The 27,574-nt window shown below is 31.1% G+C and overlaps 3 protein-coding genes across 11 annotated transcripts; 1 reads left to right on the top strand and 2 right to left on the bottom strand.

The window, feature by feature from the left end:
* Positions 1-4,270: 4,270 nt before the first annotated feature.
* On the bottom strand, positions 4,271-7,242 carry LOC106756603 (protein RER1B). 3 transcript variants are annotated; one of them, XM_014639092.2, is made up of 4 exons: positions 7,097-7,242; positions 6,321-6,682; positions 4,987-5,167; positions 4,271-4,839 (listed from the first exon to the last, which is right to left on the bottom strand). In XM_014639092.2, the coding sequence occupies exons 2-4, from the start codon at positions 6,668-6,670 to the stop codon at positions 4,786-4,788; spliced, it is 585 nt and encodes a 194-aa protein (XP_014494578.1). In that variant the 5' UTR covers positions 6,671-6,682; positions 7,097-7,242; the 3' UTR covers positions 4,271-4,785. The 3 variants fall into 3 exon arrangements, with proteins under 3 accessions (XP_014494578.1, XP_014494581.1, XP_014494579.1); XM_014639095.2 differs by lacking the exon at positions 7,097-7,242 and adding an exon at positions 6,936-7,072; XM_014639093.2 differs by lacking the exon at positions 7,097-7,242 and adding an exon at positions 6,896-7,063.
* A 4,770-nt stretch (positions 7,243-12,012) lies between these two features.
* LOC106756290 (F-box protein At2g16365) lies at positions 12,013-16,067 on the top strand. 2 transcript variants are annotated; one of them, XM_014638663.2, is made up of 4 exons: positions 12,013-12,368; positions 12,766-14,148; positions 14,369-14,394; positions 14,956-16,067. In XM_014638663.2, exons 2-4 carry the CDS (start codon positions 12,804-12,806, stop codon positions 15,712-15,714), a joined length of 2,130 nt encoding a protein of 709 aa, XP_014494149.1. In that variant the 5' UTR covers positions 12,013-12,368; positions 12,766-12,803; the 3' UTR covers positions 15,715-16,067. The 2 variants fall into 2 exon arrangements, with proteins under 2 accessions (XP_014494149.1, XP_014494148.1); XM_014638662.2 differs by having other exon boundaries at positions 12,701-14,148.
* A 1,652-nt stretch (positions 16,068-17,719) lies between these two features.
* Positions 17,720-22,512, bottom strand: LOC106756232 (glucose-1-phosphate adenylyltransferase large subunit 1). 6 transcript variants are annotated; one of them, XM_022778134.1, is made up of 15 exons: positions 22,224-22,512; positions 21,589-21,900; positions 21,236-21,358; positions 20,992-21,162; positions 20,631-20,723; positions 20,458-20,541; positions 20,167-20,222; positions 19,873-19,966; positions 19,454-19,639; positions 19,244-19,324; positions 18,795-18,881; positions 18,608-18,712; positions 18,403-18,509; positions 18,200-18,260; positions 17,720-18,055 (listed from the first exon to the last, which is right to left on the bottom strand). In XM_022778134.1, exons 2-15 carry the CDS (start codon positions 21,823-21,825, stop codon positions 17,954-17,956), a joined length of 1,587 nt encoding a protein of 528 aa, XP_022633855.1. In that variant the 5' UTR covers positions 21,826-21,900; positions 22,224-22,512; the 3' UTR covers positions 17,720-17,953. The 6 variants fall into 6 exon arrangements, with proteins under 6 accessions (XP_022633855.1, XP_014494052.1, XP_014494049.1 ...); XM_014638566.2 differs by having other exon boundaries at positions 22,288-22,512; XM_014638563.2 differs by having other exon boundaries at positions 21,589-21,952; positions 22,224-22,511.
* Between the last annotated feature and the right edge of the window lie 5,062 nt (positions 22,513-27,574).

Below are 27,574 nucleotides of genomic sequence, written 5' to 3'. Positions count from 1 at the left end.
CAAGCCCTAGTCAATTAATAATACTTTTCGATTATCTAAATTTTATAATAAATATATATTGTTTTATCTTATTTTTATATCATATCTTTCACATTATATATATATATATATATATATATATATATATATATATATATATATATATATATATATATAGGTATACAATGCATAACACATTATTAAAATTCACAATGGAGATATTTTTCAGCACTGATTGAAGGAAGTTGTCATCAAATAAAAAAAAAAGGTTTCATAGTGTAGGATTCAAAGCTTTTCTGCATTTTATTGGAAGAAAAACAAAAGGCATAAGAAGTTAAGGATGAAGAGAAAAAGAACAAGTGAAAGTGGTGAAAGAGGTGAAAGAAAGGAAGAAGAAGATAGATGGAATGATTTACCTGATGAAAGAAAGGAAGAAGAAGATAGATTGAGTAATTTACCAGATGGAGTTCTTCGACACATAATAGAGTTTTTGCCAACAACAAAAGCTATTCAAACTTGTGTGTTATCCAAACGATGGAAAAACCTTTGGAAAGGCCTTACCACTCTAACGTTAGTATCTTTCAATGGAGGAATTCGCAAATACAACAAATATGTAAATCATTTTCTCTCTAACCGAGATGATTCTATTTCCCTTCACAAAATGTTCTTGACATTTTATAATTCCACTAAAGTCCTCAACAACGCCATCAAATACGCCTCAGAACACCATCTCCAGGAGTTGCAACTCTTAATTATGGAGTTCAAACAAACACCCAATTCTTTCATTCCCCTCGTTATCAATTGCAAATCTTTAACCCTTCTTGTCATTTATTCCAATTCCTCCTCTCTCCCTTTGATACTTCCACCATCTTTTGTGATACCATCTTTGAAAACCTTGTTTCTCTTCAATGTGGTTTTCACAGCAAGAGATGATAATAGTTGTGCTGAACCCTTCTCAGAGTGCACTTCGTTGATATCTTTGGTCCTTGAACGTTCCATGCATACCCATTCCACAAAAACTCTCTGTATATCAAACCCTAGCCTTTCTGTTTTAGATATGAAAAACATACTTTATTGGGACGATTTTGAACCTAAAATTGTGCTTTCTGTTCCTAAACTCAAATCGATCACACTCGAGAATGATCGTTTTTCCATGCGCTATAGATTCTCTTGCACTTGCGATCTCCCTCTCCTGACCCAAGTAAAAATCACCAACAGTGTTTATGTAGATCCTTCCATCATCGTACATTGGTTACGGATCTTCTCTAACGTAAGAAAGTTGACAATTTGTTCTCGTACCCTAAATATGCTAAAGGTAACATATTTTTTTGCTTTCATTATTATCTTTATCGATGTTGAAAGAATCCTTCTACTAAGAATTTCTATTTTTCTCTCTAATTATACAGGATATATGTCCGGATACATTGGAAATTCAACCTCCTTGCTTTGCTAGATTGGAATCATTGAAAATCAAAATGCATTCTAGAATGGTGATGTCTAAAACTGAATTAAACATGGTAGTGAATTACTTATGGAATTGTCAAAGCACAAATGTTAAGGTGATAGAGTGCTGAAAGTCATGTCCATGTCCTCTTTATGTGTTTTTTTTGTACATTTACATTGTAATTATCTAACTATGGTGTTTTGTTGCTTGTCTTTGTAAGATGATAAATTTCAAGAAACTATCACTCTTGAGAAAGAGATTTGTACTTTAAGTTTTTCGGTGCAATTCTTTTGTGAATTAATTATATTTATAAACAAATAAATGATGAAAAGATCAAACAAAAGATATTTAATTGAAAAAATTGTAAAGATTGAGGATTCAATGTTCCAAAAAAGTTTAATAAAAAAACTCAATTACAAATATTCAAGTTTTTCTAGAAATAATTAAACATTTTTTTTCAATTACCTGTTTGTTGGAGCTATATTGTAGAGATGCCAAAATTTTAAATACATAAAATATGTTATGTTCTTGAAAGATGCATAAAACCTTAAGTGAATGCAATATTTCAACAACAAAAAAATAGAAACAAATTTATTGGTAAGATAAGAAATATAACTAAATATATGATTGTGAATTTGAAATCTAAATTTGTGGAATAAATCACGTTTCTAGTGGTAATTTTCTATTAATTTTCCAACTAACCTTTCATATTATTAGGAATCTAAAATTCTAAAATAATTAAAAACTAAAAAAAGTATTGTACGGTCTAACTATGCAGTTTTGATTATAAATTAATTGAGGAAAATTCTATTAATATTAAAAGTTAATTTATGATTAAATAGGATTGAAAAGTTTCTTATCACTTCTTAGAAAAAAGATGTAATATGAGATGTAGCTCAAATATTGAATAAGGATTAAAACTACCAATTGGTTATGTACCTCAATTTATTAAAATACGAGATGATTTAGGGTTTTTGGGTTGAACTTTGAAATAGCTCAAATATTGAATTATTAACTTTTGAATATTATTAAAATTATTTAAGTGTAAAGTTGAATAATTAAAAGTGTAGTAATTGAAAGTTTAATGATTAGTGGGACTGAATGAAGTGCAAATTGTTGAATCAATTGTTAAAATTGGACTAATATTCAGGTAGTGGCTTGTTTATACCTATTCTATAGGAAAGTTAATTGTTTTATTTCTAATTTATGTCTTTGAGTAGTTTATGTAAAATAACTATATCATTATTAGTTGAATTGATTTGAAACTTTTTTACATATCTTTAAAAACATGTATTTTTATTTTGGTCATTGGGATTTGGAAGTGAAGTTGTTTTGTATAGTTAAAATTAGAAAAGCGAGAATTAAAATACCTGCTACCCATTACCTACGGTAGTAAATATCTGCAAATAGTAATCATTCATCGCAGATTTTATCCGTGGATGTCTGAGAATGTTTTTGCTATCCCTAGTTAAAATAATTTACTTTTTTTTTTGTTTTACGGCATTCAAAATTACATGGTTTTTGTCTATGGATTATTCCAATAAAATGATTTTCATTTTAACTGTTGAGATTTGGAATCTGAATTTGTAGTTAAAGCAATTTACTTTTTGTTGTTAGAAATCACCTGATTGTCTTGTGTCTGAATTATTTCGACAAAAACGAAATCCAAGGTCTATAACTAAAGAAATTTACTTCCGTTGTTTTAAAGGCATTAGAGGTCACTTGTTATTGTTTATGAATTGTTTTGGTAAATGAATTATATCTTCTTAATTAACCGTTGAATTAATATGAAATTTTTAAACTTATTTCATTCGACATGGATCATTATAGTTTAGTTTAACTGTTAAAGATTGAGAATGAGAGGTTTATAGTTAAAGAAATTTTCTTTCTTTGTTTTGAAGGTGTTATATGAACTGTTTTTTAAATTGACTATATATCTTCTCCATTAACCATTGAATTGATGTATAATTTTTATATTTATTTTCTAAAACATGGTTTTTCATTTTTATCTAAATGAAAATCAAATGTATTTACTTAAAACAATTTACTTTTGTTATTTTGAAGGTGTTAAACGTCACTAATTTGTGTTTATGAATGGTAAAATGAATATATCTTCTTAGAATAATGATATTTAAATAACATTTTTTTTACAATACATGTCAATATGTGATTAGTCAAAAATTACTTCAGAATCAATAATAATAATCATAAACATTATTGTGTAATAATTTTTGACCAATCGCTGATTAATACGTAATCAATGTTCAAATATTGTAAAAAAAGTGTTGTCTAAATATCATTATCCATCTTCTTATAACTGTTAGATTTTGTTAAAATTTTAACATGTGGTCTATGGCGTATAATTATTTCCTTTTATTGTTGGGATCTTGGAATATAGGTTTGTAGTTATATGAGTTAGTTGCACGATATTTGTTCTATTTTATGTTTCACTTTCTTGATTCTTCAACTTTTAACAGTATTATTACTTTGATGTATGATTCATGGTAGGTGTAATTGGATTTTTTATAAGTGGATCTTTATGAAATATTTTTTTCTTGATTTTTCTTTTTTCAAAATTTGAAGTTACAACTTTTATGTTTTAACATTTTTTAAAAATATGTAAACAATAATTACTTTTCAAATCTTAAAATTAATTTAAAGATCTCAAATTTTAAAATGTCATTACAGAAACCATTTCACGGCCAAAATTCAAAGTCTACCGGACTCTTCAATCTTCTTGATAAGTTTTTGATAGAGAACATATATAACAAAAGCAACAACAAAAAAAAGCAAGAGAAAATTGTTGTGCAAATTTAACAATAATGGATATACATAAACAACTGGCCATTATCAAAAAGATAATTGTTCCACGAGCAATGTTTAGACCATTTCAAAAGATGCAACGAAAAATAAGAAGCCCGTTCATACCCATAAATAGAATTTACTTTTGAATGGAAAAAAGAAATACACAGGTAGAGATGTTGTCAAGCTGTCAATAGTTCATCTTACAACCTTATAAGACGCATGAACATAAAGGCAAATAGTTTTTCCCTGAACAGGAGAAAAATGAGTGCTATACGAAGTTTGTCTTCAAATCATGGTCTGCAACATCGCAATACAATCTAGATTTGCGATGAAATCTAAAACTGAATCAAATACTAATGTATATCCACATTGACGTTCAAAGCCCTGCTTTAGCATGTCTTCTGAATGGAACACAGATAATAGTTCTGTAACTGCATATTGGCATCCGTCATACTCTGACTACAAATTCCTTCAAATAAAAGGGAAAAATCTACCCTGGAGGTCCACAAAACCTAACTATGAGATTTGCATTTTTCAAGTTGCAATAAAACCAAGCTTCAGTCTGCACGACTGCCACTGCTACTTGCAGAGGATCTTTTGCCAGTATACTTCTGCAACACATTAAAATAAAATACGTTACTATCATTCAGGTCAATGATACATATAAAGTAAATGTTGCTTGTACTTGACAATATGCACAAAACAAATTAAAGGGGCAGAAAGTAAAATGAAGAGAGCCAATTTAGGCGTAAGCTTACCTGCTTTCCAATGTTGAATGGTATGTATTTGTATTTGATCATGTGTGCAATTTGGCGCCTCATAGTAAGGACAAACAGAACAACCCAGTAACAGAGTAATATTGGCCAGAACACAGGAACATCAAACACAGAAAAGAAAGTCATCATAAATGCTATGCAGAAAGCCTTTGTGAAAGAATACCTGCAACCGATAACAACTCAAATCATTACGCTCATCCGTCAACCATGATTTTTTTAAACTGTTTTCAACAGACACAGATAGGCTTTTAGCATGCTAATATCTCACTATTATAAATGACATTCCTTGTTAGACATACGTAAAGGGATATGGATTAATAGCAGCACACTATCTCAAGAAAGCATAATTAAACAAATTAACTCACGGCACCATACTCATCTATGAAGTTACTCCAGTTATACAATATCAATCATCAATTAGCCAGGTTTTGCTCCATATACCTCAATTTTCAAAAGGGGCAAGGGGATATTCACATGTTTTGTTAAGCAATATAGTTCCCTGATAAAATTTAGTCATTTGGATTTTTAAAACTAAGTCTTTGACTAAGCATAAAATTTGTCAGGACAAATAGTCACGTGTTTCAAAAGATGCAAGTGATTATTGACACAGAATTTCGGCAACGGCAATCAAATTAATTGAAGAAGCACAGCCAAATTGTATAATTCATCATGCAACAGATATGGTAAAAAGTGTTCAATATGACTGATAAAACCAGGAAAATAAGAAAGACATGAAAGATAAACAACAGTTTGTTCAATAGAGAATAATATAAATAGAAAATTTATTATTCATGTAACATTTTAAAAAGATAAAATATTGTTCCTATGCAATTATCAGCTTCTGTATGCAATGCTAATGACTAAAAGCTTGGAGCAGAATGTCTGTGGCAATGAACTCATACGATAGAGAAACATTTTCATCGTAGCTATCACCTCTGTAAAGCTTACACTACCTCTATAAAGCTTATTGGCGCCAAATGAAATGCAGAAATGACTCGGAGTCATATTCAGGTAACCGAAATGACAAATGAACATTACAGAAATTACAAGTCAATTTTCAATGAAAAAGAAAGACAAAAGTACGAACAAATATAGAGGCATTCAAGCATCAGGACGGCAAACACAACAAAGGAGTTCATGTCAAACTATTAACATGAACCTCACATTTGATCCAAGTTTAGCTTCAAAATTATTAAAGCAGGTTTTGCGGCAGCAAAAGATAATGTTTGTGTTTTTATATGTATGACAATGCTCATGCTGTGTTAAAATGTTAACAACCATACTATACCACCCACACAACAAAATTCCTAAATTACCAGAACTTAAACTCAGGCAGTCGGCGAATGAACGGTTTGAACTCGTCAGAACCTTTAGTCGGCAGCACAGGCCCATCAGAAGGCTCCAGCTCAGGATCGACCAACGGTGACAGAAACCCAATCAACAGATTCAGCAGGTAGATGCCCAATCCATAAGACACGATGTAAAATCCCTGGACATATAAAACCCGCAAAACAAAGATCGACACAATAACCAAACTCCCAATCCATCTATACGTTGCGTGTGGCGTGGATTTATCCAGATAATATTGAAATAGCTTCGCAAATTCCTGCCACTTTTGGTTCACGGGTGCAGCAGCCGAGGCACTGCTGCCTCCAGTTCCTTCCATTCAACTCACAATCTGAAAACAAAAAGCCATACACGAGACTTACAAACAACCAATTCATTCCAAATCTGACAAAAATATAAACATAAAATAAAGGCACACGCTATCTAATTTCTTGCACAAGCAGACACACGCCAACTAAACGACGCTAAATTTACTTGCATAACTTGAAATGTGTAGTTTATAAATCAGAGGTTCACATTCTAATAATCGTAAAGTTTAGTTTACATAGATTCCGATTAGAGGAATTAAAGTTGAGAAAACATGCGTCGTTTTCATAGTTGGAATCAAGATCTAGTGTTCTGGTGGCGGTATTTGCAGAATCTGAAAACCCTAAAATTTTGGAGGATGGAAATGGAAGCTGCGAAAGAGAATTGAAATATGGAGAAGGAATGAGAGAAGCAAATGCATCGAAGAAGAGGAGCTGACCTGCGATGACAATTTAGATCTCCAACACGAATCGAAGAGAGGATTGAATTGATGGATGACGAAACCCGCGCGTTGCAGATCTACGACGCGATTCCAATTTGGGCCCGAAGTTTTAGTTTTTTCTAATTTTATTTATTTTCCTCCTATTGTCGTTTATAGAATTTTATATATATATTTTTTATTATTATTTTGGGAAGAAAATCGTTAGCCGAATCTTAAACGGCATATCTGGTTTCAAGGGATTTTATTTTACTTTTTTTTTATCCGAAACGAAAGACTCGTTGCTATTCGTCTGTGATGGGATCATAAAGAAACGTACTTAAGAGGTTAGCATCCTTGAAGGGCGTGCAACGTGATTTGTTGTAATCTTTATTCTAATCCGGGTTTCAATTTTATCGTAAATTACAGACATAAATATAAATGATGTGTATTTTTTTTATGATTTCAAAATTATTTCACAATCAATAATAATAATTATAAATATTAAAAAATATTATCAAAAATATATGATGTAAGTATCATTATATTTTATATAATTATAATCACCTGATAACTGTTCTCTAATCTTAGAGCTAATAATCTTACGTTTTGTTTGCTTGAACAGATTTTATTGTTCAAGTGAATTTGCAAGCGAAGAAACATTTTAAAAACGTGTTCGCTTATGCTGATTTAAGACAATGGAAAAACGACGATTTGGATGGATTACACTGTGTAGAACATTCTGCCATTTTGGAAAGATTTGTGCTGATTTAAAAATAAAAGACTAGTATGCCCTTTACAATTTATCAAAATTCGAAGTGAATCTGCAACCCTTCGAAGCTGTATTCCATTGCAGAGAACGCGTATCCGGATCGATGTTTCCGAAGATTTTGTGCAGGAACGGGTACTCGGATACAATCTTAGCGTATCCGGATACAGGTTGTTCAGCATTTTGTGAAGGAACTTTATTCGAATACAGCTTCACGTATCCGGATCCAGGCGCATGTTTTTGGATGGCAACTATGGGTTCCTTGCTCCCTCGCAACAGTTGCTTCGTTCCTTGCTCCGTCATATCCATGGACCAGAGACGAAAGAGAAGAATAACCAGTTGAAACAGCACTCTATTTTCATTTTTAACACGGGAAACTGGTAATATTATTTGCTGTTTCGATGGTCTCTTTATGTAAATGGCCCATATATTACAAATTGTAGGTGTTTTTCCATTCGCTATATTTAAAAATAAAATTAATAGTATTTCATAACAAATTATATTATAAACAAATACTATAATTAAAAATAAAATTATTTTACAACATTATAAATTTGTAATATNTTAAAAAATAATTTTACTTATTATTTCAATTATTATTAATTAATTTCCTCTCTTTATTAACATTTATACATTCAAATATAACATTAAAAAATCACATTTTATATTACTTTAATACCTAGGGGCATTTTGGTAATCTATAATTTCTACCAATTAAACTAATTTTTTAAATCTGTCACATCAATCAAATCCTACACTAATTTTCACAAACTTTACTCTCAAATTCACTCTCAAATACTCACAAATCCACTCAAAAAAACAANAATAAAATTACTCTCAAATCCATTCAAATCATTCCCCCAAATCATCTCCCTCAAATCCATCCAAAACAACACACCCTTAATCTTTACTCTCCATCAATCGATCTTAGCATCATGATCTTCATACTCTCAATGAAACTTGCATTTAACAGTTTTAATAATGACAGACATTCTTTTTATTCCCAAAATGCTATTGCTACTAATAACTCATATACAATAATATATTTTTAAAAGCTTTTCAAATTCTATATTTTATTTATCGTTTTAATAGAGTAATAATACAGATGTATTTTTTGATATTAATGAAAAAATATTAGAATCAAATGTATAATTTAAATGAAAATGTAAAAAAATAAAAACCAATTTAATTCTTAAATTAAGTATCATAAATGTGATACTTTAACTAAAGAACATTTTTCCTTTTTCTTTGTTTTCTATTTCAGTCCCTCGTAACGTAACCTCCAAAAGCACAACAAAACGTTTCACCATGCATACAAAACTGAAAAATTATTATTTATTTTTAAGTGAAAAAGGTACACTAATTATGATTCACACAAACCCACGTGACCGACATGAAACACTAATTTGAATACTAAATTTTAGAATAATTTTGTTTCCTGGTTTTTAAAATTAAATTTAAGATAAAGATTTTAGGAAAACTATTTATTATTTCAATAAAACTCCAAAGTAAATAATATTTTAGATGTAAATATGACTTGTTTGCTAAATTCTTTCTGATTCTATGTAGATGGTGATTATTAGTTAATATCTATTTAATTATTTGAATTATAAGTTTTTGTTGAGTTTTGTTTTGTTTACTGATGTGTTTTTCAAAGTGTTTTGGATTTGATATTTTTATTAATTTGATGTAAGGACTAAGTTATGTACGTTGAAGTGAAGTTATTTTTTTTTTTGTAATTTTCATTATGTCATTTATAAGTTTAATGTAAATGTAATTATTTACTGAGTGAGAGGAAATATTTGAATACATGAATATTTATTGGTATCAATCGACCATTTAAATTGTTTGAAAAATACATTATTAAAATGTTTTTGAAAATATATTTGAAATTGAATAATTATGTTATTAAATTTTTATGATGTTTTTCCTCCGTATCTTATTATTGTTTTTTGATTACCACAAAAATTCTCCCTCATCGAAATTTAAATTAATTTCCATCACGTTGAATTAAAAACACATCATTTCCAAAGAAAAACAAAACTAGGAAACCTTTTTCATTTTCCATAGCCATTCTCTTTCATTTTGAGAATCTTTCTTTTTTGTTTCTGAACTCATTTCTGTAACCATTTGGTTATGATAGTATCGGAATTATTACGATTCTTTATTTATATTCACTAATATAAGTTTTGATTATGGATTATATATTAGTATATGATGATTAATGTTTAAAAATGGTCATTCATTAGTCGATATTTTGAATCTTGAATATCTTTGATCAATTTGATTTTATCAATTTTGTATATTGGTGTTTTCACAATATTCGAATGATTTTTAATCATTTTAATGTTGCATGTGTTGTTGTATATGTTTTGTTATATTTTTGAAGGATGATATAATCATTCTGTTGCAAAGGATGATATAAACATATATAAGATGGAAGTAAACCTCTTTACTAATAGATAAGATGGAAGTAGACCTCCATAACAACATGGTTTGGTTAAGTGTCTTGTTTCGTATGGTTTGGCTGTCTTGTTTTGTGTTTAAATTAATGTTTAATTATTCATTTAATCATTATTTTTTTTTGTAGAAAGTGTCAATCTGCTCTTTTTATTTTTCATCTCAATTCGATCCTAATATTTTTTTTAAGTGATCAGATTTGTTTTTCTTTCATTAATATTAAACGTGTTAAAATTAGTGTTGTGTGTCAATTTGTTTTTATCTTTTATTATTTTTTGATTTTTTTTTCATGTGTCACTATCAATATGACATAGTAGTGGTATTTTGATGTGGTGCGCGTACTTTTAATTTAGTTTTTATATTTATTTCTTATTTAATTTAGTTTTAATTTTTATAAAAATGAATTCCTTCCACTTTGAATAAAATTTCTGTATAAATTTTATGTTATTATTTTTTATTAAAATTAAATTTCTTATTAAATATTTTAAAACTAACTTAAAATCTATACCAAATTGAAATTAAGAAATAACTTTTGATATTTAAAAACATATATATATATATATTTTAATTTAAACAATCTCATTCTCACTTTCTTTTTTTTTTCTCAAATCAAGTCAGTTAAGTCGATTTTCAAATCCAAACATGCTGGTATAACCATTAATCTAAATTTAATTATTTTATAAATAGAATTAATTATTTTATCGTTTATCATTTTAAATTATTGATCATTTATAATAAAAAAAAAGATACACATAGGTATGCGTAGTACAAGCATTTATAACAGTGATATATAATGGAGCTCATAATTATATTAAATTTCTTAAAAAGAATACGGAAGACAGTTTGCATATATTGGATGTGAGTATATGCACGTACCCAATTTGTTTTTATAATAATATTTACACAAACACACACACAAACTAAATATATAAAAAAAAAACACGTGTAACATATTGTTTCACCAACTAATTTTCACAATTTTACTAATTTAATAATTGATGATGAAGAAAAAAAATCAATGTTTAATTTTTTTCATACAAAAAATAATAAATTTGTGATATTTTTATTTGCAGATAAGATAACAAAATTATAAATATGATTTTTTTAAAGTTTTAGTCATCAAACTGGATTGTTATAATTTCAGAATTTCTTATATAGCATTATTATTACATCTATAATGTCACGGTGGAAATAATGTTATAATATTATAAGATCTCGTATATTACCTAAATCTTTGACGATTATGCTGTTATGATTTAAAGTAATTTATTAGTGATGAATATTGTACTTAATAAAAAAGATACACCGCGTTGCTAGGAGGAGAAACGATCCATAATATAATAATTACGTTATGTATTATAAATAAGGTTTTAATATCATGATTAAGAATTACTAATAGCTTATGTTTCAAAGTTAGTTATATAAAGTTAACATACGTAGCAATAACTAATCATATTTATTTGTAAGCATCAAAATGACACTTGTGGTAGTTGAAGAAGATGTTGTGTGGATGGAGACCAAAAAGATGAAGATGTTTTGTAAGTAGATATTTTGCTTAGGTATTTTTATTTTATTTTATTTTCTTTGTTTTGCTTTTTATAAAAGGTAGATTCAGATCCTTTGAGCACAAAGACAAAATATAAGAGGATTATTTTATGAATTGGCGCGCAGTTTAAAAGTGGTCACAATTATTACGCGTAATTCGAAACATACGAGAAGAGACCCCGAAAATAAAGGACTGGACCAATTGGAAGAAAGGAAAAGTGCAGAATGGTGCGTCCCACTCGCTCCAGTTCGATTCTTGTGGCTGAGGAAGCCAAACGAATCAACGCCAATCTAATCCATCCCAACCACACTGCACCGAAAGATCAACGCTCAGATTTCTCCCACACACACTCGACTCAACAGCTACCAATATCTGACCGTTGATTTAATGCTCTCCTACACTTTTCCTTCTTTGTCGTTATTTATTTCCTTCATGTCTTTCATTTCTTTGCTTCTCAACTCAGTGGTTCTCTTCACAGTTTCGCCGATTTTGCTCTTTCGCCTTTCTCACTTTTGAAGGTACTTACTGTGCGGTTTTTCAATTAATCTGTTCGTTGAATTAGTTGTGAAATTCTGTTGACTGCCTTTTCAGGTTTGTTTTTGTGAATTCGGTTAAACTGGAATTGTTTCGATTTTTTATTTCACGCTGTAAGATGTTGTTACTAATATGTATTCGATTATACGGTACTGATTTCTGTGTCGGGATGGATAGAGTTAGATTTTGCTTACTTCGTGTGCTGGTGTTGAGTTCTGAATCTTGCGATCTAGTTTTGTTCGTTTTTCTGTAGCTGCTGCATGCGATGAATTTTTAGTTGTTGATAATTTATGTTTTTTGAAACATTTGTGGATAGGGGAAATTGGTGGTGTGTTGTTTAAGGAAATCTATCAATCACGATGCCTGATGATACTGCTGCAGAAGCATGTCATGATGGTGGGAGGGGTGAAGCTCTAGCAATGACCAGGAACCGGTCGGCGTGGATGGATCATTGGATGAAGTCAAGTTATAGATCAGCATCCCCTGCTTGGAATCGTTTGGGAGTAGATTGTGAGCTGAAAGAAGAGAAAGAAGACGGCGGTGCTGAGCAGCATGGTTTGCTTGGTGGGATAGATAGTTCTATGCACGCTGGAGCAGTTGGAGAAGCAGTTAGGGCCACAAGTGTTAACTTCAACAGTGAGGCAGACAATGAAAAAGCGAAGAAGGCATGCTGTGATTCCAAATCATTTCCTACACTGAAATTTACTGGAAAGTTGGAAGATGGGAAATCTGAAACTGAACTCTGCTCTGGAGATGGCACTGTTTCTCTCAACAGAGCTGGGACTTCCCGAGCAGGCTTATCATCAATACCTGCACATGTTCCTCTGAACATTGAAACCGTAGTAAAAGAGTGTCAAGTGTTGTCTCAAGAAGTTTTACCGACAGCTCTGCTGATGAAATCTCCGTGGGATGTTGAACAGCAGAACCTCACTGTTTCAGCATCACTATGGGATGATTTTGTAAAATCAGCTTCTGACGCAGTGCCAACTGGACGTAGCAAAGGGAAAGCTGTGATGTCCCAACTCACGCATGAACCGTTTGAAATCTGTCAATCCAGCTACAATTTAGCAGCCAGAGGGCGATTCGAAAGTTCCAAATATCACTCCTTTTCGTCTCTTTTAATCAGCGAGAAGAAAATGAGCAGCCTCTTAAATCCCCAAAGATCCTTTTTTTCAAGATGGATGCAAGGTGGTATCACTCGTTTACCGCATGATTCAGCAGCTGGTAGCGGCGATAGCTTATGTTTTGTTGGTGGTAAGCAACATGAAATTGAAAAATATGTTTCTAATCCAAATATGACGTGCCAGACTGAATCCTCTGAGGCAGATAAACTACAAAAGTTGTGTGGACTAAACTCCGTGGTAGACCAAATTCCCTGTTCTATTCATGATGTGGAATCTATGAAGATATACACCAGTATAGATTCAGTTGAAGAATCGTCTAGAGGACGTCCCAAAATTTCCCAGGCAACTCACCATATTCTAATGTCAAAAAATACTGATGTTACCTTCTCTGACAGAGGTAAGTTCTTTAGAGAGCCAATAGCACCTATCAAATTCAAAGGAAACGCTTTCAATGAGATCTTTGATTTCTCTCCACCCACGAGTGGCCATGCTCTGAAGCTGGAAGGTATAGGAAGCTCCATAAAGAGTGGAGGAAAGGAAAATTTCCACGATTTTAAATTTCCAACATGCCTGAAGAACGAGTCATCTGCTGAAACAGATACTATGGACATCGGTGCTTTACATAAGAATGATCTTCTCGGTATGTATGCACTCTTGAAGGATGTACCATATGCTATACTTAATGCTTCATTTAATTTTCAGACATTCTTATTTCGATTAACTGAATACATAATGTTAATTATTAATTTTTTTTTTAAGTTAACTATACTCCTAGTATCAGTTTTTGGAGGATGATGTTGTGTGCAATTTGGTGGTTTTCTGGCTATACAGCTGATGCTTCTTCCTGTTGTCTTTTTCAGGTGATGTTTCATTCCAAACAAATAAGGTAATGTTTCTAAATTATAATTTTGATCTTCTTCATACAATGACATCAAATTTTCAATCATAACTTTCTTTCTCAAGCATTTGGATGATTTTAATGCATTTTTTTTTCATGATTGAAATTTAGGTATATTTTGATGAGCTTACTCATAAATGCTTACAGAATAGAAAAATAGGAAGAAAAAATATAATATATTTTTAAGATAAAATTAACTTTATGAATTAATTTATAGATATTCTTATGTTAACTTCTCTAAAAGATGAGTTTAAGGACTAACGTATCAAGGACTAGCTTTTTGTGAAAAATAAAATTGTCATTTATTTATGCATTCACATTGGTTATGATGAATGCTGAACAGTGTCATACCGAGAAGCAGCTAATTTGAATGGCACTGTTCCTTCAAACCTAGACTTTTAATACTACACACATGCACCAAAATATGTCTACATTCGCATTTGTAGTTGATTTTTAAATTTAACAAGCACGTGCTTTGTAAAATGTGATACTATATTAAACTTTGAGAGGCTAATTAGGTAGGAGTTGCCAAATTCTTTTATTTTGTAGTGCTCCAAGGATAGTCAAAATTCGCTCACGTCTAAAGTTGCAACAATTTCTTCCAGAGAGAAAAACCTATCAAAATCAATGAATACAGCTATACCAGACATAAACGAAGAGCCTTGTGACCTTCTTACCGAGGAGGGTCCTGTGGTTGATAGGGAGGCTAGCACATCACGAACCCACAGCCTTGAATTGGATCACTTTCTTTCTCATGCAGATGAACATGTAAGGTCAAATTCTGGCAATAGCTCTTTTGGATCAGATCCTAGCAGCAGATGGGTCAAACGACTCAAGTTGTGCACATTGGGCTCTGCTCATGGGACTGAGAGTACAAGAATAGGAGAACCTTTCTCGCATGAAAAAGTTAGCAGTATATTTGGCAAAATTATGAAAGATAACAAAATCCGTTCGGAACCGAAAATGATATATCATGCTGAAGGACAGATGGTGCCGCATATACCTTTAACAGTATCAACAAATGGCAAGTCCACTTTAACTGAAGCGAAGAAAACTGTAGAAATTACCCTTTCACATCCCTGGATTCGGAGATGGAGTCATAATCGTGCTGCGTCTTCCCCAAAGAGGCATGAATTAGGGGAGTTTCATGAACAAAAGTCTTCAAATGCCGTGCCAGAAGAGTCTCAAAAGAAACAGTTTCCGAGCATTGCTGCCATGGCTCTGATGGGAAAGGCAATGAATAGTTTGAATCCATCCGAGCTTATGAAAAAGGGACCCGTGATAGTTTGGAATATGAAGGGGTTTTGAAATCGTTGGCCATTGTTGATATAAATTTCTTATGGAGTTTATGGTGGGTGGGCGATTCTCAGGATTAGTCCAAGAACACATGATTTGACATTATGGCTGCTTACTTCTGTACTCGAAGACTTGGAGAAGTTAGAAAAGCTAGGGGCCATGTGTAGCCACAATAATGTTGAATAGTTGCTCATCTTACTTCCATATTCACCTGAGATTTGGCTTAGTCAAAACACAATATAAGCGCTGCATGCATCTGAAGTAGTTATGTATCGGAGCGTGCATTTTTGTGTATGTATAAAATTATTATGCAATAACTCAGGATGGGAGAAATGTCTCAAGAGGGATTGGATCCTTTCTTACCACCCAAGTCTACTACCAAGTTAAGCATATAACGTGGTGAAGGAGTTCGTATTGGGTTGAAATTTTCATTCTGAAGAATAATAGCTTCTCAATGCAATGATATTGTGCTACTTTTTAAGTAAAAAGTTAATTACTATTACATGTATGATTCTCGAGGTCCCAAAGCATGTCGAATTATGATAGAAGAATTAGGCAAGGAAGATCGAAAGAGGAAGTACCCTTAACATGTTTTCAAAGTATAGATTCACAGAGAATTAGTTTGAATAATATTCAGTCATTAATGATTGTTAGAGAATCGGACGAAAGAGGTGGACCACTCTACAGAACTAATAATACAAACAAGTATTCCTATACCTAAGATTGAAATTCTCAGTCACAGTCTACTTTGTTTCAAGAAAACAAATAAATAGTAAATAGCCTTTTTTATCCTTGCAACGATTTTGTGGTGATTTCTACTTAGTGTTATACTCAGTATACACAAAAAGAAAGGGATTTGTAATTAACTTATCGAAAGGAAAATAAAGAATCACAATTTTCGGTTGTTCAATAACGTTTTTAGGAGTAACCTCAAATTTTAATTAAATATTTTATGAAACGGCTAACCACCATACAAGTAAACTTTCTAAGAATTAAAATCAGTGAAACATAAATAAGTTATTCAGAAAATATATACACTCGTAATTAAAGGTTTAAATATTGTAGAATTAAATTATAACGTACTTTTGAAGGTTTTTATAAGATAAAAAGTTTCACACCATGATTATATCTTAATTAAACTCTTGCTTAAAACCCTTTTCTAAGTGCTTTTTAATTGCTGGGTAAAGAGGAGGGTTTAGTAGAAAGTTTGTGCCTGGAATGGACCAGCCGTTTGGAAAAGAATGGCTTTTAGCATGATTTAATTTACTATGGTGTAGGGAAGACCAAGAAAAGGTTTGAAACACAAAGTATCCCTATTCCCAAAGGATAGAAAGACATAAAGCATCGGAAAGAAAAGATGGGAACATTTGTTTGCAGAATCTGACAGGAATTTGGTCCATGATACAAAAAGCCATTCATACCCTATATTGAAAGTAAATAGCATCTGCATCCGTCTTTTTTGTACAATCTACGAATTGCATCCCTACAATGTCTCCACAAACAAAATTAATGTAAGATAGAACACGACACCGCAGGCTAGCCACTGAATGAATCATACAAGAATCATAATCGTCTTTATGCAAGTGCCCATTTTTTTTTAAAATAACAAAAATTGCTAAGAATAATCAACATGCCATGTGAACTTTTTTATGCTGGCTATTGAATTATTGAGTCATCGATAATTTGATTTAAGAATCAATGTACAACCACTTCTAAAAGTTGCTGTTTTGGCTTGTAGTGAAGGTGTTTTTCTGACAAGTAACTAATATTTTCCTAGACACCAATTTACTCATTTTTCTTGAACAGGTAAAAATCGTTCCACAAAATCTATGTTGTACGTGTCAACTAATACTTGGCATTTTTCAAAGGATTCACAAGCATGCAACCTTCTAGACTTACACAACAGCGCTTGTGCTAGTTTCTTAATTCTTTATTGCACACTGCTATAACAAGTACTTGTTTAAATTCAGAATAATTATGGGCTATTCTGTTGCTCAACGTGGAAAGAAGAAAACAGTTCACATCCATCTTTTCATTTTATTTACTTTTATGCAACTTGATCTGATTTCACATATTGTTTGTTCATTCTATTTTTACATGCAACGGGAGAAACATCTTTCTATTTTGCATATATAACAAAAGGGGGCTCTGATTTCTCAATTTCTTTCCCCAAAGACGAAAAATGTTCCTTTGAGTGCTTCTTCGAGCTACTTCTTGCCATCAATCCATGCAAATAAGCACTTCCACCCGTTTATATGACAGTTCCATCTTCTATTGTTGCCTTCTCCAATATGACTGTGATTCCTGATCGAATGTAAAATCCATCATCTGGTCTATCTGCTTCTTGAACTCCCTACAGACCAATAATTTGCATGTTAATAGGTAACATCATATCATAATACTAATGACTTCTGCTTCACAATTATCCAAGACTAGCAATATATAACCTAACAAAATCGGCTCAAATGTAAAACGAAGATAAGACAATCACGCTTACATCTTTGTTTGTGATGATGACATCTTTCCCTATCTTTGCATTCTTGTCAATTATGCAGTTTCTTCAACAAGGACAACGGGTGATAAAGATCAGATGATTAATAGGTACATGTTAAACCAAGTCTTTATCATTATAATGACACATTTGTAGTTAGTGTCAACTTCTAAAACCAACACGTATTGTTCATCTTAGGGTGAGATTACCTAATTTTTGCATTCCTTCCAATCCCAATGGGAACCTTCCCCTCTGCCAGCAGAGAAGCAATTTCTGATTCAGTTTGGTAATAGTCAGCTCCCATCATTACAGTGTCCTGTAAAAGGTGGTTTTAGAATTTTAGATGGTATGAATCTCAAAACAGAAAGGCCTAGCAATTAGAATACTTGGTTTAGAAATTGTGGTAGTTATTACCTGGAGCTCAACACCATAATCCAAACGTGAACGTTCCCCCACTATGGAATGTTGAACGATACATTCCCTTAGGAAACATCCATGGGAGATTATTGCATCCACAATCTACGGAGAAAATTAAGTATTGTGAGTGACACATCTCATGAAACTACTAGAAAAGTTTTCCAATTTGTGGTCACAATCATACCCGGCATTTGTCAATCTTTGTGGGTGGCAGGAATCTTGGAGATGTGTAAATGGGTGTTTTGGGGTCATAAAATTTGAACATTGGATTCTGCAAGAGAGGAGCACAATACAGAAATTAGTTTCAGGACACTCACAATTTGCTACATTCTATCAGCTACTTGATTTAACCATCACTACACTATGTTGATTTATTGTTCTCTGAATTAGTATGCTACAATTTGCAATATTGACTGTTATTCACTTATTCCCTAACTCCCAAGATGCAACAGTTATAATATGTTGATTTTATTTATGATGACCTTATGCTAAAAGAACAACCACCGATCTGTATCACACAGAAAGCAAAATAAGGGAAACTTAATATATGCATCTCTGATAGTGTGCCTATACCTACTAATTTAGAATACCAATATAATACAAACTTGACAACAGTAAATATCTTGACCTCACCTCTTCAGTAAGAGCCAAGTTAGCATCGTAAAACGATTTTATTGTTCCGATGTCTTCCCAATAGTCATTGTATAAATACGCCTGAAAGAAGATAACAGACATTCAACTTTTGTATTGTTACCTCATTTAACAGTGATCAGTTCCTTGAAAATGCAAGCTGAATAGATCCAAACATTTGAAAGGAAATGTTTTTAGTGCAGTTTCTGTTACCTGGACATTGTGTTCCCTCACAGCTGCAGGAATGATTTCAGATCCGAAGTCATTAGCTGTAGGATATCTCCATTTCAAAAGTTTGAGTAAAACATCCGTCTTGAATACATAAACCCCCATAGATGCAATGTATGGTGACTTTTTTGCCTCATGGGGTAACAACCCGAAAACAGAAGTATCTGCTTGCTGCATACAACCAACAGGAACACATAGTTACAATGAAAAACGAGATAGACATACTACGATCACATTACTATGCTGTAAAATATAACTTAATATGTTTTGTAAGTAACTGTGTGATGCTATCCAATGATGTATGACAATTCATTCTGGATATACATATGTATGTATATATATGTTCGGTCTGATAGTGACCAGGAACCTATTTTAGTGGAACATTCATTGGCCTAGGGACTTACCATTGCTTTTAGATCAGGACCCTTGGGTTTTTCTGAAAAATGGATGATGCGACCTCTGCCATCTACCTTGATCAATCCATAATCTGATGCACGGCTGGAAAAAAGGTGATTGGAAATGAGACTTGAATAATATTAAACTTGGTCGAATGTTGTGTCGAGGAAGTTATTCTATAGCGACTTCTTCCTTTCCAATGGAAGAGAATATATTCTCCCAGTAGCACAGGTATAAAACAAAGAAACATGCCACTTCAGAAAGAAAAAAAAGAACCACAATTAAAAGGTGACTAAACGCACCTGTCACCTACAGCAGCACATGATACTGTAATATCTGCATTTCTGTCAACGTGACTCTGCATATTTATGACAAGATAGATAACCAGTGTATAAGAACTGCGAAAAAGAATGAAGAAACACTCCTGGATGTCTAGGCAAAATTGTTAAGACTTTATGCAAGAACATAAGAAGGGTAGGAGAAAAGGAGAGAAGAAATTTTTCTAAGAGAGTTAATTGCCTTAATTCTGTGAACAATACAAAATATTCACAGCATACAATTAACAACGAGTTAAGAACAATTAACCTGCATACCTGCACAAGGTCCATGTAATCCATTCGGTATAGATGATCTCCGGCCAAGATCAATACATTCTCAATGTTTGTGTTTTTGGCATCCTACAACATTTTCAAACTATCACCATTCTATTCAACTTGAGAGGAAAAAAAATATGAGAGGGGCACGCAGTATATAAGAAAGATTATACCTCAAATACCCATGTAAATTGCCTCACAGCATCTGCGGTTCCTTGGAACCATTTCTTTCCAGCTTCTCCTGGAGTTTGAGTAGCCGCCAGAACCTATTAAGTATTTGAGTTGTTCTGTCATATTAAATTATAATGAACAAAAACAGTGACAGGTCAACAATCATTCTTGTGGCTTATACTTCTCTACCAGTCACAGCACATAAAACTGTATCTCCAATAAAAATATAATACAATTTTATCAATACTTTACCATTTTATGTCTTTTTCCCCACAAACATATCTTACACAAAAAACCAACCAGAGAATGATCTATGAGTCATTTATGATCTCTAACAATCACCATCCTATTTTGGATACATACCTCCACACATCCATCGCCGAAGTTGATTCCATTTCCAAAATAGGTGCGGGAGATGTGACGGTTGAGGGATGCAGAGTTGAATTGGGTCAGAACAAATATTTTGTTGAGGCCACTGTTGATGCAGTTGCTCATTGGGATGTCTATAAGCCTGTAACATCCTCCGACAGGAACCTGCAGAAACATACTTTATCATCTCATCTCAACATGAAAGTGGAACTCCAAGAAAGTGATGAGTTTTACTCACAGCAGGTGTAGCAGCTCGTTTGGTGAGAGGAAATAGTTGAATCCCAGGACCGCCTCCCAAAATGATGGAAACGACATTTTTTGGGTCAGCCTTTCTTCTGAGAAACGCTGGCATTTGAAAAGCCTGATATTGAAATTCAAAATGAGAATATTGCGTGTTTGGTTTCACATCCCAGATATAGAAAGTATTTCTCCTAATCTCCAATAAAAATATAATACAATTCTACGTTGCAGACGTGATTTCTTAGTTCTTAATGTGCTTCCAAACACACCGGTCAAGATCATACTGACCAAGATCATAAAAACTGGGAGTTCGAAAGTATAAAATGGATCCAACAACAGAATTGGACTTACCACTGATTCTTTGGTAGTACTTGACGTAAGAACAGCAGAAACAACACCAGGTTTGGCCTTCTTCACCCTCTCCTGGGTACTCAAACTTAAGGCCAATTGATTAATGATCCAGGGACTGTAATTAAGGCTCCCTTTGAGTCTCTCACCTAAAAAACCACCATCTTGACGAAAAATATTGTCTTTTCTCGAGTTTACGAAATGGGTATTGGCTTTCAAGTTCACACAAGCAGACACCATTGTGATTGCCTCAATACTGAGAAAAAGCTTAATTTCAGGTACCCCAGATGGTAATGATGTGCGACAGTTCAATTCCTTGCAAAAAGACAACTTCCAAATCTCAAAAGCTTGTACTTTGAAGTTGCAACTGTAAGGAAACCAAGTGAAGTATACATTACATTATAATAGTACAGCACAAAGCTAGAGTCACAGTTGATTCTGTCAGAAACTTAAAGTGACACTAAAACAATAGCAGTGAATGGAAAGAAAAGAAAAATCTTACTTTACAACAGTAGGAATATGAAAAGAAAAACCAATGAAGATGAAGAAATACAAACTCAACACCCCCAGTTACTTGGAAAGGAACTTTAAGGCAAACAGTTAGAGTATGAACTATGAAGAACAAGAATTGAACTAACATGTGTTGTGTTTATGATGCAAATGGGAATTCAGAAAACTGATCAGAGGGAGGATTTATATTACTGGAAAAGGCAATGAAGGTGAATAAGTCGATAGTGAATGCGATCAAGTGGTGTGAAAGGTTGTGGTTGCCTTTATTGGCTTGTGAGCCTGAGTTTTCACGAGAAAGATGGGAAAAATCTCACGCTTTGGTATAAATCAGTTTTCAAAAACTATAACAGAGCATGTGAAGTATGATTAAATAACGTTGGTTTGCTTCTATGATCTGAAGATCATGTCTAGCTCAAGTTTCTAGGCTCCTCTTATAGAGGGAAAAGTCATTAGGAAACAAACAAATGTCAATTTCAGGCACTAGCCGTTCGTGAAATCAGAGGAAAGTATTTAGAAAGAAATATGTAAAATTAAAGCTAATTTCCACGGTTGTCATTTGACGACATGTTACAACATTTCTTTTTGTTGATTATGAGCATGATTTAACTTATCTTCGTAAACATGATTATTGTTGAACTTGATTGAGTTTGATAGGGTAGCTTTCATGGTCGCCATTGGTAACTGGCATTTCCCGTCCAAGAATATAACAGGTTAAATCAAGCAACATGATTTAACTTACGCTCAAACATGTTCTATCAATGTAATGATAATGATGATTAAAACTTTCTCACTCGGTTATATAAAAGCTTAAACTTGTGTTATTTACTAAAAGATTAAGAGTAGGTTTAGTTTGAAAACTTGCATAAGTTTATACTTAGTTTAATGATGAAAGTCACTTAGCTCTAAATCACCCTTTCAAATTCAACTTCCTTAATTTCATTTTCAGTTTTTTTTTTCTTTCTTTTTACAGTTTTAGAGAAAGAGATTCTATCGTCAAATCCAAAAGTTTATGAAATTTGTAAATTTTCAACGTCAATAGTTCCATAATTTCAGCTGTACATTGTATACATTCATTTTTCATTCAAATATTTGTTATAGTTTAATATGACCATAGAAAACCTTTTTTAAAATTGAAAAATAATTGAATTGAATTTTATATTTTTTTCTGTCCATTTATGGATAAGTGGAATGAGTATTAATATACCCATATTTATACACAATATTATTATAAAAAAATTCTTATCATTAATAATAATATTGTTTGAGATTTTGAACACACATAATAGTAATATTTTAAATATATTTTATTTTCATATTTAAAATGGCATTACCATAATTTGAATTTGGAACTAGCAGCTATGAATTATTTAAACTTCATATTATTTAGCTGATATAGATGGTGATTATAATATCAGTGTTAGTAACAACTTTGACCTAAATAAATTTTTCTTTTTCGATCCCGAAAATGGTGTCTAATGGTTGATTGAGTGGGACCCATTTATGGTACAAGTTACAAGTAGATTATTCATAGGTGGGCCATAGGAGTCTCCTCCAGATTTTGGATATAGAGTCCAGCACCAGCATTCACGGTTCTCAATTTCTCAATGTGGGCCCATTTGGGCCGAACTCAATTTTTTTGTGTTTGTGGATCTCGTGCACTCTCCAGCTGAACCCTTCCCAATGTTTCCACGCACCAATCAATAGCCGAGTAACCAACCAATTATTATTTGTATTTTCTTTTTATTTTATCATTAAATTTTTAAATATTATTTAATATAATGTTTTGCATATTTATTTTGTAAGGTTTTCGGCTGGTATATTAAACTGTATTTTTTTTTGTGTGTGAAAAACATGTTCTCCCTTAGTTCGTTCCACCACAAAAATTCCCTAAAATATACAAATGAGAATTTTTAGGTTTAATTTTTTTTTCTATGGAAATCATAAATATCTTAAGACGAACAAGAAAGAATAATTTCTTTTGTCTTAAGTTTCCTAGGGGTCATTCTCGATGAATTTTCAGGATAAGATCAAACATGATATTTTTTTTTCTACTTTATTTTATTTCTAATATCAGAATTTTCTATACGTTATTAATATCAATTTGGATGTGCATGAGATTTTTTTTTTAAATTATTTTTTTAATGGTGAATAGATATGAAAAAATGAATATTGCATTTTAGCAATTCGGTTTTTAGATAAAAAATCTCACTTACGGTGAAAAAAGAAATCTCATTTTAGTAAAATATAAAAATTACGTAACGTGGTTAGTCTGATTAGGGTTTGTATTCAACATCCTATCGGATCTTTGAATCACTTATTGTATTTTATTTATTTATTTATTTTAATTTCTTAGGGAGGGTATTTAACCTTCTAAATTTTATTTTATTTAGTAAATAATCACCTTGACTCTTTTTTTCTTCTTAATTGATCCTTGGATTATATCATGTACAGTCCACACTTTAAATTTTAGTTTTATTCCAATCGATCAATAAATCTTACCATATATTACCATAAATTTCTCTAATATATTTGAGGTAAATTATTTACACTAAATGTCAACTATTTATTATTTTTTTGTTAAAAAAGTTTTTTGTAAAAATCAATATTTTTTAAGGATTAACTGGAATAAAATTAAAAATCTAGGTGTCAATTAAAGTTCATAAAGAAAAGTTTAGGAGATTAAATATTATTTTTATTACCTTTTCTATTTAACTTTGAATTTTGTGTTTAATTTGATAACAAATAAGTAAACTAATTCATTACATAATTTAACAATCGCTTAAATTTTTAAAAAATATAACTATAATCAATAGGACAGCAAAATATGAGAAATGATTATGATTATGTATATCATTGAAATTATTTATAAATTGAATCCTAAACATATACAGAAAAATAATTTTATACGAAATAAAGTAAGACAAAAATATAAATATAGTCCATATACACCAATAAGTTTATTTTAGTTAAAAAATTTAAAATCAAATAAATATTCGATATTAAAAGGTAAATGGTTTTTTGGTATGAATTTAATCCATTAAAGTTTTCAAATTGAAATCTACTTTGAAAGTGAATTTCCGATTCCAAAAACTCTTGTAAGTGTCATGTAATGTAACATAATGTCGACAAAAGAATGAAGGGCACAAAACAATTTGATTTATATTGTAAAGAGAAGTACTTAAAAAATAATAATAATAATAATTGAATTTAGGGTTCAAAAGAAACAAAATACTACAATCCAACGTAGGGATCATAATGAATGGGAAGATGGACGATTCACGTTGAAGGGTACATTGAAAGCAGATAAGGATTACACTCACTATTGAGAGAGATTGATGGAGAATTTCAACTTGATTTTCTGCATTTAGACCAATAACAAAGAACAAATAATAAAATAATTAACTTTTATATCATATTAAAAAATATAATTCAAACTGGTTTGTAAAATAATATTTATATTTATTTATCTATTAGTTAATTTATTATGGAAATTTAATTCTATAAATCGAGTTTATATATGATTCAATTAAAGTTTATTTTTGAACCAAAATTAAACATAAACAATTATTTTACTGTAGATTTAATATTAATTAATTATATTATGAGAAATATACTTCCTCATCTATAGAGAATTGGATTTCAATTAACCTTATTAAAACAAAAAATAGTTACTAGTTGATTATTTAGGATAAAATATAAGATTAAAGCAAAAAATATTTATTCATAATCAACTTTATTTTCGCTATTTTTTTTTAAATGGAGTTTTTTTTTTTTTCAATTTTCAATTATAAAAAAGTCATCTATGATGAATTTACAAAATTTGGAAGAAGAGACTTTCCCATTTTTGAATTCAGACAATACCAACTAATTTTTTAACGTATTTTGTTTGTTTGATTTATAAATTGTTTGGTTTCATTTGGCTCTTGACATAGATCGGACACGTGTCCCACAAATATAATGAGGAATATTTATCATAGATTTAACATTTAACATGGTTTTTAACGTTTGGCAAATTAGAGGGTGGGTGTGTAAATAGAAGAAAACAAGGTACAAAGTGACAAAATTCACGTGCCATGTTTGCTAATATTTTGCTGCTAATCATAATCATAATCTGATTAGTAGAAGGCTAATAACATTATTTTCATGTTCAAAGAAATGCATTCAAATTACATTACCTGTCTCCATTTTCTGTTTCATTCTTCAATCAAATTCTGAACTATTTTATTTCCAAATTATCAGAGAATTTAAGTTTGAGTAAACAAGTACAAATAAAATGATTCTAATAATTTTCAACACAAAATTTTAAATTAAAGATTTTATGAATCTTTTTATTTATATATTATAATTATATATTTTTCGTTTTATTTATTTTTATCAAATACAGGACTCTCAATTAACTTGAATTTCTAATCATTACTTTTTCACATTCTCATGCTTTTTCTTAACTCGGATATACAATTATCTAATACCTTAATGCATTCAACCTTAATGTGTATGTTAGAAGAGAGTTTTAGGCCTAACTCAACCCTCCGGCTTGTAAGGTGAGGTCTGCACCCCACTTATATATTATAAATTGGCCTTATCTTTAGTCGATGTGGGACTTCCAACAGTGTATATAATAGTTTCAAAATACTATCAAATGGTACTATTTTTCCATGACTTGTTTTGATTTTGATGAGAATATTAAGTTTAGGTTGTAAATTGACCTTAGTTTATATATATTAATCCAGTTTAGTTTAAGAATATAACAGCATAAATGGTAACTGGATGCAGAAAAAATCAAGGAAAGAAGTTGCAAATGCAATTATTATTGTTGAGTATGTGGACGATGTTGGTTTTAGGAGATTTTTCTTGGCTGCTCTCCAACCATTCTTCCAAGTTCCTTCTAGAAACATCATCAAGAAATAGATATTCAAAGTTATATTTGTCAAAAATCAATAATTTTTAAGTTTTTTAGATAGTTTTGATGGAAGAATGGAATATTATATGATGGTTTTTGGACTTTACAAAGTTGTATTTTGAGGTAATAATAGAAATTCTTACATTATAACTTTCCTGATTGTATTTCATGTTGCGTGTTATATGACATGTTTTTATTATAAAATGAATTTGAATACAAATATGGTTCTGTTTCTCATTTAAGTAAGATTTCTCATGCAAATTTTCTTCGTTTAACAAAAATGTAAATTTCTTTTGAAAAAATCACAACATTATTGATAAAAACTATCAGCCATGAATAATATCTATTTGTTATTTGATCTATAACAATTTTTTTTTGACATGTTATCCATGTGCTGGATATCCATAATTATTTATGAATATCAATGAATATCTAAAAAAATTATAAATTTAAAAAGAAAATCTAAATGAAGTTATAAATAATATAAAATATAATGTAAATTAAATTATTTTTAATATTTTTATTTGTTTACAAGAGAATATTAAATTATTTTTAATATTTTTATTTGTTTACATGAGA

The sequence above is a fragment of the Vigna radiata genome, chromosome 2 (genome assembly GCF_000741045.1).
Source record: "Vigna radiata var. radiata cultivar VC1973A chromosome 2, Vradiata_ver6, whole genome shotgun sequence".
NCBI classification, from domain to species: Eukaryota; Viridiplantae; Streptophyta; class Magnoliopsida; order Fabales; family Fabaceae; genus Vigna; species Vigna radiata.
Note: the sequence above shows the minus strand (reverse complement) of the source record. Positions and strands in the feature narration are given on the sequence as shown.

Bases quoted from the DNA above. Each gene is read 5' to 3' on its own strand.
- LOC106756603 (XM_014639092.2), bottom strand. From the start codon at position 6,670: ATGGAAGGAACTGGAGGCAGCAGTGCCTCGGCTGCTGCACCCGTGAAC. The intron at 5,168-6,320 runs GTAATTTAGGAA...TATCGGTTGCAG, and splicing joins CTGCCTGAGTTTAAGTTCTG to GTATTCTTTCACAAAGGCTT. The intron at 4,840-4,986 runs GTAAGCTTACGC...AATGTGTTGCAG, and splicing joins CATTCAACATTGGAAAGCAG to AAGTATACTGGCAAAAGATC.
- LOC106756290 (XM_014638662.2), top strand. From the start codon at position 12,744: ATGCCTGATGATACTGCTGCAGAAGCATGTCATGATGGTGGGAGGGGT. The intron at 14,149-14,368 runs GTATGTATGCAC...TGTCTTTTTCAG, and splicing joins ACATAAGAATGATCTTCTCG to GTGATGTTTCATTCCAAACA. The intron at 14,395-14,955 runs GTAATGTTTCTA...TTTATTTTGTAG, and splicing joins TTTCATTCCAAACAAATAAG to TGCTCCAAGGATAGTCAAAA.
- LOC106756232 (XM_022778134.1), bottom strand. From the start codon at position 21,825: ATGGTGTCTGCTTGTGTGAACTTGAAAGCCAATACCCATTTCGTAAAC. The intron at 21,163-21,235 runs GTGAGTAAAACT...ATGTTTCTGCAG, and splicing joins AACGAGCTGCTACACCTGCT to GTTCCTGTCGGAGGATGTTA. The intron at 18,713-18,794 runs GTATGATTGTGA...TTTTCTCCGTAG, and splicing joins CAAAGATTGACAAATGCCGG to ATTGTGGATGCAATAATCTC.